Source organism: Desmodus rotundus, chromosome 9 (genome assembly GCF_022682495.2).
Source record: "Desmodus rotundus isolate HL8 chromosome 9, HLdesRot8A.1, whole genome shotgun sequence".
Lineage (NCBI taxonomy): Eukaryota > Metazoa > Chordata > Mammalia > Chiroptera > Phyllostomidae > Desmodus > Desmodus rotundus.
Genome location: NC_071395.1, coordinates 46,670,597 through 46,683,960, shown reverse-complemented (window position 1 = coordinate 46,683,960; position 13,364 = coordinate 46,670,597). Strand labels below are relative to the sequence as shown.

Sequence of the window (13,364 nt, the reverse complement as noted above, 5' to 3'; positions counted from 1 at the left end):
CTTTATCTTCCCTTCCATTCTAAATGATAGCTTTGCTAGATACAGTTTTAAACAAGAATTAACATGTTATAAAATTCCCCTTTTAGACAAAAATCACATGATCATATCAATAGATGTGGAAAAAGCATTTGATAAGATACAGCACCCATTTCTGATAAAAACACTCAGCAAAGTGGGAATAAAGGGAGCATTCCTCAACATCATAAAGGCCATACATGAGAGACCTATAGCCAACATCATACTCAATGGACAAAAACTTAGAGCTTTCCCACTAAGATCAGGAACTAGACAAGGATGCCCTCTCTCACCATCCCTATTCCACATATTATTGGAAGTCCTAGCCACAGCAATCAGACAAGAAAAAGCAATAAAAGCATCCAAATTGGAAAGGAGGAAATGAAACTGTCACTGTTTGCACATCACATGATAGTGTACATGGAAAATCCTATAGACTCCACCAAAAAACTACTCGACCTAATAAATGAATTTGTCAAAACAGCTGGATACAAAGTCAATACTCAGAAATCAAAGGCATTCCTGTACACCAACAATGAAACAGCAGAAACAGAAATCAGGGAAAAAATCCCATTTGATATAGCAACAAGAAAAATAAAGTACCTAGGAATAAACCTAACCAAGGAGGTAAAAGATCTGTACTCAGAAAACTACACAACACTGAAGAAAGAAATTAAGGAAGACACAAAGAAATGGAAGCATGTACCATGCTCATGGATTGGAAGAATTAACATCGTCAAAATGGCCATACTACCCAAAGCAATTTATAGATTCAGTGCAATCCCTATTAGAGTACCCATGACATATTTCACAGATATAGAACAAACATATCAGAAATTTATATGGAACCATAAACGACCCCGAATAGCTTCAGCAATTTTGGGAAAGAACAAAGCAGGAGGGACCACAATACCTGATATCAAACTGTATTACAAGGCCACAGTAATCAAAACAGCCTGGTACTGGCATGAAAACAGGCACATAGACCAATGGAACAGAACAGAGAGCCCAGAAATAAACTCAAGTCTATACGGTCAATTAATATTTGACAAAGGAGACAGAAGCATAAAATAGAGCAAAAACAGCCTCTCCAACAGATGGTGTTGGGAGATCTGGACAGCTACGTGCAAAAAAATGAAACGCGATCACCAACTTACGCAATACATGAAAATAAACTCAAGATGGATAAAAGACTTAAATATAAGTTGTAACACCATAAAAATCCTTGAGGAAAACATTGGCAGGAAAATCTCAGACATTCCACGCAGCAACATCCTCAAAGACACGTCCCCTAAAGCAAGGTACATAAAGGAAAGAATAAAGAAATGGAACCTCATCAAAATAAAAAGCTTCTGCATGGCTAAAGAAAACAGCACCAAATTACAAAGAGAACCAACAGTATGGGAAAACATATTTGCTAATGATACCTCAGACAAGGGCCTGATCTCCAAAATATATAAAGAACTCACACGACTCCACTCCAGGAAGACAAACAACCCAATGAAAAAATAGGCAAAGGACTTGAACAGACACTTCTCCAAGGAAGACATACATAGGGCCCAGAGACATATGAAAAGATGCTCTGCATCACTAGCCATCAGAGAGATGCAAATTAAAACCACAATGAGGTAAAATCTCACACCAGTCAGAGTGGCCAGCATAAACAAATCCACAAACAAATGTTGGAGAGGATGCGGAGAAAAGGGAACCCTTGTGCACTGTTGGTGGGAATGCAGACTGGTGAGGCCACTGTGGAAAACAGTATGGAATATCCTCAGAAAACTAAAAATGGAACTGCTCTTTGACCCAGCAATTCCGCTGCTGGGATTATACCCTAGGAACCCTGAAACACCAATCGAAAAGAACCTGTGCACCCCAATGTTCATAGCAGCACAATCTACAATAGCCAAGTACTGGAAGCAACCGAAGTGTCCATCAGCAAACGAGTGGATCCAAAAGCCATGGTATATTTACACAGTGGAATTCTACACAGCAGAGAGAAAGAAGGAGCTTATACCCTTTGCAACAGCATGGATGAAACTGGAGAGCATTATGCTAAGTGAAATAAGCCAGGCGGTGAGGGACAAATACCATATGATCTCACCTTTAACTGGAACATAATCAATAGAAGAAAAAAGCAAACAAAATATAACTAGAGACATTGAAGTTAAGAACAATGTAATAATAGCCGGGGGGGGGGGCAGTGGGAAGAGGGGATTACAGGAACTACTATAAAAGACACATGAACAAAACCAAGGGGGAGGGTGGAGGTGGGGGAGGGAGGTGGGTTCAGCTGGGGTGGGGTGGACGGATGGGGAGAAAAGGCATACAACTGTAATTGAACAACAATAAAAGTTAAAAAAAATTCCCCTTTTAGAAAACTCTAGTAACCTAAATAACTGACCATATAGGTGGCCCTGTTTTTTATTCCCTGGCCTTAATTCCCACTATTATGTTTAAAATTTGCTATTAAAAAGAGAATCTAAAAAAACCTAGCCATCCTGTCCTTGATCCCCAGTACAGGAAGAGACATTCAGTCCAAGTCCATTCTCTCTCTCTCTTTCACACAAAGAGAGACACAAACACAGACATACATGCACACATCTTCGTATGTGGCTTTCAGGTACTCTGGGCCTGTGAGTAATAAATCTTACTTGATCATAGTTTTCATGATGGCTGTTGCAGTTGTAATAAGAACCACATGGACCAATCCAGCCACAACATTGACTGATGTCTGAGGGACAAGGAGCAGGGCCCAAGTCCAGTGCCCAGGCCTTCCTATCCTACATCATCACTATCAACAGGCTGAGACTTACAGGGCACAATGATGAAGTCTACATCCTCAGGAAGAGTTCCTAAGGTACTGGTGTACAAAGAATGAGGAACACATGGTAAAAACAGGTTTCAGATTTTTTAAGAAATGAAATTATAAATTGGGCTTAGAAGCCAAGTGAAGTTGTTTCCACATCAATAATACCACTTACTCTATTCTATCTACAAAACAGGAACAAGTTACTTACAATGATATATGTCATTGGAGAAGAAATTACTCTAAAGACATCAATGTTGCCACAGAAGTATATAAAAACTTCCAAATATTTCTGATCAAGGTTGGAAAGAAACTTTATGAAAGTAGGAAAAAGACAAAGGGTACAGCTTTCTAGATAATAAACATAGCAAAATGCTTAATAAAATGGTAATACAAATTGTACAGAGAAATTGAAACAAACAAAGGAAATACCTAGATAGAAATAAAGAAAGAAAATTAAAACAATCTGATTAAAGAATTACAATTACTGGTCTTGGATCTTGGAGGTCATGGAGCAAGGGTACTTTTTTGGTCTTAGGATAATTGTCCCTTTTGTAACTGCCATCCACAAGAATCTTTTCAGAGCCCCCTTTATATCTCTGTTCCTGAGACTGTAGATGAAGGGGTTCAGCATGGGTGTGACCATGGTGTACATCACTGAGGCTGTTGCACTTGACTGTGAGCTGTGGGTACTGGCAGAGCTGAGGTACACACCTAGGACTGTACCATAAAATAAAGAGACAACTGAGAGGTGAGACACACAGGTAGAAAATGCTTTATACTTCCCCTGAGTTGATGGAATTGCTAGTATGGAGGACACGATCTTAGAGTAAGAATAAAGGATCCCAGCCAGGGGAACACCACCTAGCAGCACAGTTACAAGATAAATTACAACGTTATTAAGAAAGGTATCAGAACAGGCAAGCTGGGTCACCTGATTGAGTTCACAGAAAAAGTGGGGAATTTCTGGGTCTGTGCAGAAGGACAGTCGCAAAACCATTAAGCACTGCAGCAAGGAATCCAGCACACTCATGATCCATGACACCAGAAGCAGCAGTCGACAGAGCCGGGGATTCATGATGACTGTGTAGTACAGGGGGTGGCAGATGGCCACAAACCGGTCATAGGCCATCACAGTCAGGAGACATATGTCCACCACGCCAAAGAGTATGAAGAAATATATCTGTGTGATGCATCCTGCATAGGTGATGGCTTTGCTCTGTATCTGGATGTTCACCAGCATCTTTGGGATGGTGGTGGAGATGAAGCAGATGTCTACCAAGGACAGGTTGGAGAGGAAGAAGTACATTGGTGTGTGGAGGTGGGAGTCTGAGCTGACGGCCAGGATAATGATCAGGTTTCCCAACACAGTGATCAGGTACATGGAGAGGAAAAGCCCAAATAGGAGAAGCTGCAGTTCTGGTTCCTCTGATAGTCCCAGGAGAATAAATTCTGACACTCTTGTATGGTTTCCTGCTCCCATGAGGTGGAGATCACTTTTAAGAAGGAAAAAAAGAACAGGAGTGATTTTCATAGAAACCAGTGTAACTTGCATTGTATAATGCTACCATTTATATTTTGCTGTCAATAAATTAATCTCAGTATTTGGGATGGATCTATTCTACTCTACGAGTTTTCTGTGTCACCTCAGAAGAGGAATATTTTTCCCAATCTGCTTTTTCCCTAAGGTGTCTGGTATACTATATTTTCAATGAGAAAATTTTCATGTATATTTTTCAGGAATATAAATTCAGTGTTGACCATGTATTTGGCACAGTCTAGGCTATGAGTAAAGGGTGCTGAAGAACACAAGTGCCTACAGGCCAAAATTAGGGAAAGAATATAGAAGTTAATAATACAAATAAATGTAACATTACAGATGGTGACAGACCCTATGAAGAAAATGAAAGCAGGTCTAAAGGAAAAAGTAAATAGGATGTTGTATTTTTTTATGGATATTCAGACGAGACCTGAAAACAGGTGACATTTGAGCACAGACCTAAGGGGATTAAGGGCAGGAGATCAAGGTTATGTGGGGATGTGTGGGCCCAACAGAGGGAATGGCCAGTAGCAAGGCTGTAGGGAGGAGCTCAATAGGTTTAGCGATTTGCTCAAAGTGATGTCAGATCATGTGATGGGCCTTGAACATAATTTTCTCAAGTTACTTATAGGCACTGGATGTCAACCAGAAATGATTTTGCCCCTACGGTATCTGGCAATGCCTGAGTGGATACCATTAAACACTTAAAATTCATGCTCACACAACATCCTCAAATATACCCCACTAAATATCAATAATAAAGAGTGACAGAACCCCAAGCAGTTTACACCATAAGCCCAGGGGATCAAAACAGAGCAATGTAAGAAGCAGAGGCTAAAAGGACGAGTCTCAGAAACAATGGGAAGACAAATATTCAATCCCCAAAGAAAGGAAAGGAGGAAGTCTCAGAAAAAATGCTAAATGAAAAAGAGGCAAGTCAATTATCAGATATTGAGTTCGAAGAATTGGTTATAAGGAAGCTTAATAAACACACACAGAATTACCAAAAACTACAGAGAAACTACAATGAAGTCACTGAAAACTATATCAAATGAAAAAGGAAATAGAACCTGTCAACAAGGGCCAAGAGGAAATGAAGAATACAATTTCTGAACTGAAGAACACAGTAGAAGGAATCAAACGTAGGCTCAATAAAGCAGAGGATGGGATCAGCAAACTGGAGGACAAAGTAGAAAAACACACCCAGAAAGAGCAAGAAAAGGAAAGAGGCTCAGAAAAAATGAAGAGGGGTTAAGGGAAATGGAGGACAACATGAAACATAAAAATATCCATATAATAGGGATACCAGAAGGAGAAGAAGAAGAGCAAGGGATAGAAAACCTGTTTGAAAAAGTAGTGACGGAAAATTGCCCTACTTTGATGAGAGAAGAAGTCCCACAAATCCAAGAAACACAGAGAGTCCCAAGCAAGAGGAACCCAAAGAGGCCCACTGCAAGACACATCATAATTAAAATGGCACATTAAAGACAAAGACAGAATCTTAAAGGCAGAAAGGGAGAAACAGGAAATAACATACAAAGGAGCCCCAATAAGGTTAGCAGCTGACTTCTCAATGGAAATGCTCCAAGCCAGAGGAGAATGACAAAAAATATTCCAAGTAATGAGAACCAGAGGCCTGCAACTAAGGTGAGTTTACCCAGTAAGGCGCTCAATCAAGATAGAAGGCCAAATAAGGAGTTTCCCAGACAAAAGAAGTCTACAAGAATACACCTCCACCAAACCAGCTCTGCAAGAGATGCTAAAGGGGCTGCTGGAAGAAAGGAAGGAAAAGAGAAAAAGAGGGAATAACACAGGTACAAAGAATCAGCAGTGAATAACTACCTACCAATAATAACCTTAAACATAAATGGATTAAATGCTCCAATCAAAATACATAGAATAGCTGAATGGATAGGAAAGCATGACCCACACATATGCTGCCTAAAAGAGACCCACCTCAGGACAGAAGACCTACACAGACTGAAAGTGAAGGGCTGGAAACAAATTTTCCAAGCAAATGGACAGGAAAAAAAAAGCAGGGGTAGCAATACTCATATCAGACAAAATAGACTTCCAAAGAAGGGCCAAAAGAGAGACCCAGAAGGTCACTTCATAATACTCAAAGGAAGAATCCACCAAGAAGACATAAACATTGTCAATATATATGCACCCAACATAGGAGCACCCAAATACATAAAGAAAATCTTAGAGGACTTCAAGAAAGATATTGACAGCAACACAATTATAGTAGGGGACTTTAACACCCCACTATCAAAAATGGACAGGTCTTCCAAACAAAATATCAACAAAGATATTGTGTCACTTAACAATACCCAAGAGGAAATGGACTTAACTGATATATATATATAGACCTTTTCATCCCAAAGAAGCAAAATACACATTCTTTTCAAGTGTACATGGACCTTTTCAAAGATAGACCACATGATAGGACAAAAAGCAAGCCTCAACAAGTTCAAGAAAATTGAAATCATATCAAGCATTTTCTCTGACCACAAAGGACTGAAACGAGAAAAATTCTCAAGGAAAAAACCCAAAAATATTCAAAAGCATGCAGATTGAATAGCATACTGTTAAACAATGAATAGGTGAAGAATGAGATTAGGGAAGAAATCAAAAAGTTTCTGGACACAAACGAAAAGGAACTCACAACAACCCAAAAACTATGGGACACCGCAAAGGCAGTCCTGAGAGGGAAGTTCATAGCAATACAGACCTACCTAAAAATAATAGAAATATTTCAAATAAACAACCTAACCCTACACCTACAAGAACTGGAGGAGCAACAACAAAGACAACCCAGAGCAACTACAAGGAAGGAAACAACCAAGATCAGAGCAGAATTAAAAGACGTAGAGACTAAAAGAACAATTGTAAGGATCAATGAATCCAGGAACTGGTTCTTTGAAAAGATAAACAAAATCGACCAGCCCTTAAGCAGGATCATCAAGAAAAAAAGAGAGAGGAACCAAATAAACACAATCAGAATGAAGGAAGAGAGACTACAACTGATACCACCAAAATACAAAGGATTGTAAAAAATTACCACAAATAACTGTATGCCAAGGGAGGTGAAAACCTAGATGAAATGGACAAATTTCTAGAAAAATATAACCTTCCAAAACTCAATGAAGAATAAGCAGAAAGCCTGAGCAGACCAATAACACCTGATGAAATTGAAACCGTAATCAAAAAGCTTCCTAGACACAAAAGCCCTGGACCAGACAGTTTCACAGGAGAATTCTACAGAGCATTTAAGGGAGAGCCAACCCCCCTCCTCCACAGATTATTTCAAAAACTTCAAGAAGATGGAAGATTCCAAAACTCATTTTAGGAATCCAGCATCACCCTAATCCCCAAACCAGATAAAGACATAACAAAAAAGAAAACTTCAGGCCACTATTCCTGATGAACATACATGCTAAAATCATCAACAAAATATTAGAAACCGCATCCAGCAATACATTAAAAAGGTCATACACCATGACCAAGTGGGATTCATCACAGGGATGCAAGGATGGTATAATATGCGCAAATCAATAAATATAATACACCACATAAACAAAAGTAAAGACAGAAACCACATTGATAAGGTACAGCACCCATTTATGATAAAAACACTCAGCAAAGTGGGAGTAGAGAGAGCATTCCTCAACATAATAAAGGCCTTACATGAGAGACCTATAGCCAACATCATACTCAATGGACAAAAACTTAGAGCTTTCCCACTAAGACCAGGAACAAGACAAGGATGCCCTCTCTCACCACTCCTATTCAACATAGTATTGGAAGTCCTAACCACAGCAATCAGACAAGAAAAAGCAATAAAAGGCATCCAAATTGGAAAGGAGGAAATGAAACTGCCACTGTTTGCAGATGACATGATAGTGTACATGGAAAGTCCAATAGACTCTACCAAAAAATTACTCGACCTAATAAATGAATTTGGCAAAACAGCTGGATACAAAGTCAATACTCAGAAATCAAGGGCATTCCTGCATACCAACAATGAAACATCGGAAACAGAAATCAGGAACAAATATCCCATTTGTTATAGCACCAAGAAAAATCAAGTACCTAGGAATAAACCTAACCAAGGAGGTAAAAGACCTGTACTCAGAAAACTACACAACACTGAAGAAAGAAATTAAGGAAGACACAAACAAATGGAAGCATGTACCATGCTCATGGATTGGAAGAATTAACATCATCAAAATGGCCATACTACCCAAAGCAATTTATAGATTAAATGCAATCCCTAATAAGTACCCATGACATATTTCACAGATATAGAACAAACACTTCAAAAATTTATATGGAACCACAAACGACCCCGAATAGCTGCAGCAATTTTAAGAAAGAAGAACAAAGCAGGAGGGATCACAATGCCTGATATCAAACTGTATTACAAGGCCACTGTAATCAAAACAGTCTGGTACTAGCATATAAATAGGCACATAGACCAATGGAACAGAACAGAGAGCCCAGAAATAAACCCAAGTCTCCACAGTCAATTAATATTTGACAAAGGAGGCAGGAACATAAAATGGAGTAAAGATAGCCTCCTGAACAAATGGTGTTGGGAGATCTGGACAGCTACGTGCAAAAAAATGAAACTTGATAACCAACTTACTCCATACACAAAAATAAATTCAAAGTGTGTACAAAACTTAAATATAAGTCATAACACCATAAAAGTCCTAGAGGAAAACATTGGCAGGGAGATCTCAGACATTCCACGCAGCAACATCCTCACAGACACATCCCCTAAAGCAAGGGGGATAAAGGAAAGAATAAACAAATGGCACCTCATCAAAATAAAAGCTTCTGCATGGCTAAAGAAAACAGCATTAAAATGAAAAGAGAACCAACAGTATGGGAAAACATATTTGCCAAGGATACCTCAGACAAGGGCCTGATCTCCAAAACATATAAAGCACTCACATGACTCCTCCACTCCAGGGGGACAAACAACCCAATTAAAAAATGGGCAAAGGACTTGAACAGACACTTCTCCAAGGAAGACATACAGAGGGCCCAGAGACATAGGAAAAGATGCTCAGCATCACTAGCCATCAGAGACATGCAAATTAAAACCACAGTGAGGTAACATCTCACACCGGTCAGAGTGGCCAACAGAAACAAATCCACAAACAAATGTTGGAGAAGATGTGGAGAAAAGGGAACCCTAGTACATTGCTGGTGGGAATGCAGACTGGTGAGGCCTCTGTGGAAAACAGTATGGAATTTCCATACTGTTCCAGAAAACTAAAAATGGAACTGCCCTTTGACCCAGCAATTCTGCTGCTGGGATTATACCCTAAGAACCCTGAAACACCAATCCAAAAGAACCTATGCACCCCAATGTTCATAGCAGCACAATTTACAATAGCCAAGTACTGGAAGCAACCTAAGTGCCCATCAGCAAATGAGTGGATCCAAAAGCCATGGTATATTTACACAATGGAATTCTCCACAGCAGAGAGAAAGAAGGAGCTTCTACCCTTTCTAACGACATGGATGGAACTGGAGAGCATTATGCTAAGTGAAATAAGCCAGGCGGTGAGGGACAAATACCATATGATCTCACCTTTAACTGGAACATAATCAACAGAGGAAAAAAGGAAACAAAATATAACCGGAGACATTGAAGTTAAGAACAATCTAATAATAGCCAGAGGGGAGACGAGAAGGGTTAGTGGGGAGGAAGGTGTTCAGAAACTAGTATGAAGGACATATGGACAAATCCAAGGGGGAGGGTGGAAACAAGGGAGGGAGGTGGTTTTGGCTGGGGTGGGGTAGATGGGCAGGGAGCAAATGCAGACAACTGTAATTGAACAACAATAAAATAATTTAAAAGTTGAAAAAAAAAAGTGACATAACTAGTTTAGACCTGCGCTTCTCCAGTTCAACATGCATATGAAGTCCCCAGGATTCTAGTTCCAATGCAGAATCTGATTCATCGGGTCATTCAGGGCTCAAAGAATCTGTGTTTCTAACAAGCACCTAGATGATGTTGATGCTGCAGGTCCTAGTCTGTGGACCACTCTCTAAGAAGGAAGACTGTGGTTCTGTGTTATACTCAGTTCCAGGCTGTTTTAGTTCTTGTGATCCAAATACTGTCTTTGTGTAGAGTTTTGGCAGAAGAGTGAATTCACTCATTCCATAGGCTGTGATTAGTTCTGTGTACCCTTTATATAAGGGCCCTTGAGTGATATACATAATATACTTCTGAAAAATAATTTGTAGCAGGCAAAATTAGGACCTCTATAAGATGTCCACATCTTTATTCCCAGTATCTTTGAATATGTTATTTTTTATAAAAAGTATAAGAAAGGGTAGCAGATGGAGCAGGGCTGCTACTCAGCTGACTTTAAGGTAGATGAGCAGGATAATCCAGGGGGACTAAGGTCAGCACAGTGAAAATGCTACACTGCTGGCTTTGACGAAGGAGAAAGGGCCCTGAGCCAAGGAATGTAGGTGGTCAGAACACAAACTGGAATTGGGAAAAAGCAGATTCTGCCCTGACCCTCTAGAAGGGACTCAGCCCTGAAGACATCTTGAGATTAGCCAGTGAGACTGGAGCCAGGCTCTGACACCTAGAACTGTACTCACATATCAGTGCTCACTGAGAACAACTAGTGTGGGAGCGCTTCTCAGCAGTCTTGGCAGTGTAATAGAGTCAGTCCTTCAGTGACATGTGGTGGAGAGACTGAGTTTAAGTCTCTGCATTCAGTAGCTTCCTTGGGTAGGCATTTTACTTTGAAACTCCACAGGAAGTAAAAAAGAAATTTTAAAATAATTTGGAGATTTCCACCCTGTTAGCTAGAACAGTGAAGTCATCATGGCATAAATGTAAAAGTGTGACTGAGGATGTCTTGGTGTTGTTAAGATTTAAGGTACAAAGTGTGACCTTAATATTTTCACCACTAGATTGTCAAAACTTGTTGCTCAGTATACTATACTCTTTGGTAGGACTTGGTCAATCCTCAAGTTATATTCCCCAAGAGCATGTATCTCTCATTCAAAGCATATAAATAAGACCATTCTGGGAAAAGGCTGAATGAACATGGGCTAGAAATTTCTACTGTTTTAACACAGATAGTAAAAGGGCACAAACCCCAATACATATGCAGCCTTGCCAATAATGAAGTAAAACTATTTAGTATTCCTTTCTAGACTTATTAAATATATTCTCATGTGAATACGCAGCATGATAGGAGATACTGCAATGTCTGTCTCCTTAACTGCTGCTACAAGGTGCTGTCTACCTCACTGGTCTGAATCTTTTCAATGAATACACAACATGCTCAAATACAGCCCATCTAAGAAATTTAATATAAACACTCTCACTTAGCTGCAGTGTTCTCCACACCTAGTGCTCTATTTCATCTCCCAAAACAAAACAAAAAAAGCTCCTCAGAAGTGTTTTCATTTTCCTGCAACCATTTCCTGCATCTCACTCATTGTGCAGCATCATCCCACTGGACTCCCAGTCCCATCACCTAATTGTCAGCATGTCCCTGGAGTGCAGATTCAAACAGAAGCAGTCTTGTTAACATATTAAATAAATTTAGTACAAATCAGTTACTTAACCAAAAATGCAAACAGAGATATCTGATCTCAGGGCTAGGCTGATTAGGGTCCCAGTGATGCAGTTAAAGTTTCAGGTTCCATTCTCTCTGACCCTTTCCTGATGTACCTACCAGGTTCTCAGACCGCCTTAGATGGGTTTTCTGAAAGGTAGGTCTCCATGTGCTAGTCAGAATTGCTCCCTGGATGGTGGATGATGGAGACTGAAGCTCTTTCCTGCCCACATAAGACAGCAGGAAGGACTGAAGCATTAGCTCTTGAGCCAGTCTTGGGAATCAACACCAACAACCATATTCTGTCCACCAACATTGTGCAAGCTGAGAGACAGTGCAGGGGAGATATTTAGAGCTCTCTGTATATCTGCTGATCAGGCACATTTCCCTTGTTTTGTCGCAACATTAAAGTACATGATTTCCCTCTAGGCCTCTGGAATAAACAGAAAGAAAATTTTTCCTAATGATTCTTAGATCCCCAAAGACCACTTAGCAGCCAGATGGATTTAGATTTTATGAGTCCTTGTCTTGGTTCTCACCTGCATCCCAGAGGTCTCACCTCCTACTTTCTTATTTTAACTCTGAGTTAATGTTTTTTCCAAAGTCTGAGATGTGGAATCAACCAGCACCAGGTAGACCCCTTTGATCCCCAAGCACTGATTTGTGGTGCGGACACAGTCCTGATGTCTCCAGAGCATTACTATCCCCTCTTCAATGAGGCCAGAGTAGTCTTCCTCTGATATGCAGTCCTGGGCACCACACTCTTTTCCTTCCTGACACATTTATCAAAATATTTAGGGATTTGTACTTTTCCACAAACTAAGAGCTGTCATTTAGTGCCTCATTATAAACTATCTGTTAATTATGAGCAATATATTTGATGGCTTTACGCCATATAATCTGAACTTAGTACCCTATAGACTTTATCTGATTTAATTTTTGAAAAGTCCATTCTATGAGTAACTACTAATATGAACTCCATTCCCTTTTGCAGGATTGGAGCTGGAAGGGGATTAGTAATATGCTCAAAGTTATGAACTAAGTGAGGGGTGGGCCTTGGTTGGGATCTGTCAGGTTGCTTCCAGTTTGCTTCCATTTTCTTTTTTTTTTTAATTTTATTTATTTATTTTTAGATAGAGGGGAAGGGAAGGAGAAAGACAGGGAGAGAAATATTAATGTGTGGTTGCCTCCTGAGTGCTCCCCACTGGGGACCCGGCCTGCAACCCAGGTAATGTGCCCTCAGTGGGGATTGAACTGGCAACCCTTTGGTTCGCAGGCCTGTGCTCAATCCACTGAGCTACACCAGCCAGGGATGCTTCCAGTTTTCAAACTGTGGGCCAGTGGTTCTCTACCTGAGATCATTTTTCCCCTGGAAATGTGTGGAGTGAGGCTGCTA

At 40.0% G+C, this 13,364-nt stretch overlaps 1 protein-coding gene across 1 annotated transcript; it reads right to left on the bottom strand.

The window, feature by feature from the left end:
• Positions 1-2,375: 2,375 nt before the first annotated feature.
• Positions 2,376-12,267, bottom strand: LOC128779318 (olfactory receptor 7A10). Its single transcript, XM_053912034.1, has 2 exons — positions 12,089-12,267; positions 2,376-4,320 (listed from the first exon to the last, which is right to left on the bottom strand). The coding sequence occupies exon 2, from the start codon at positions 4,305-4,307 to the stop codon at positions 3,309-3,311; it is 999 nt and encodes a 332-aa protein (XP_053768009.1). The 5' UTR covers positions 4,308-4,320; positions 12,089-12,267; the 3' UTR covers positions 2,376-3,308.
• Positions 12,268-13,364: the final 1,097 nt, after the last annotated feature.

Excerpts from the sequence above, each read along its gene's own strand:
- LOC128779318 (XM_053912034.1), bottom strand. The coding sequence starts at position 4,307 with ATGGGAGCAGGAAACCATACAAGAGTGTCAGAATTTATTCTCCTGGGA.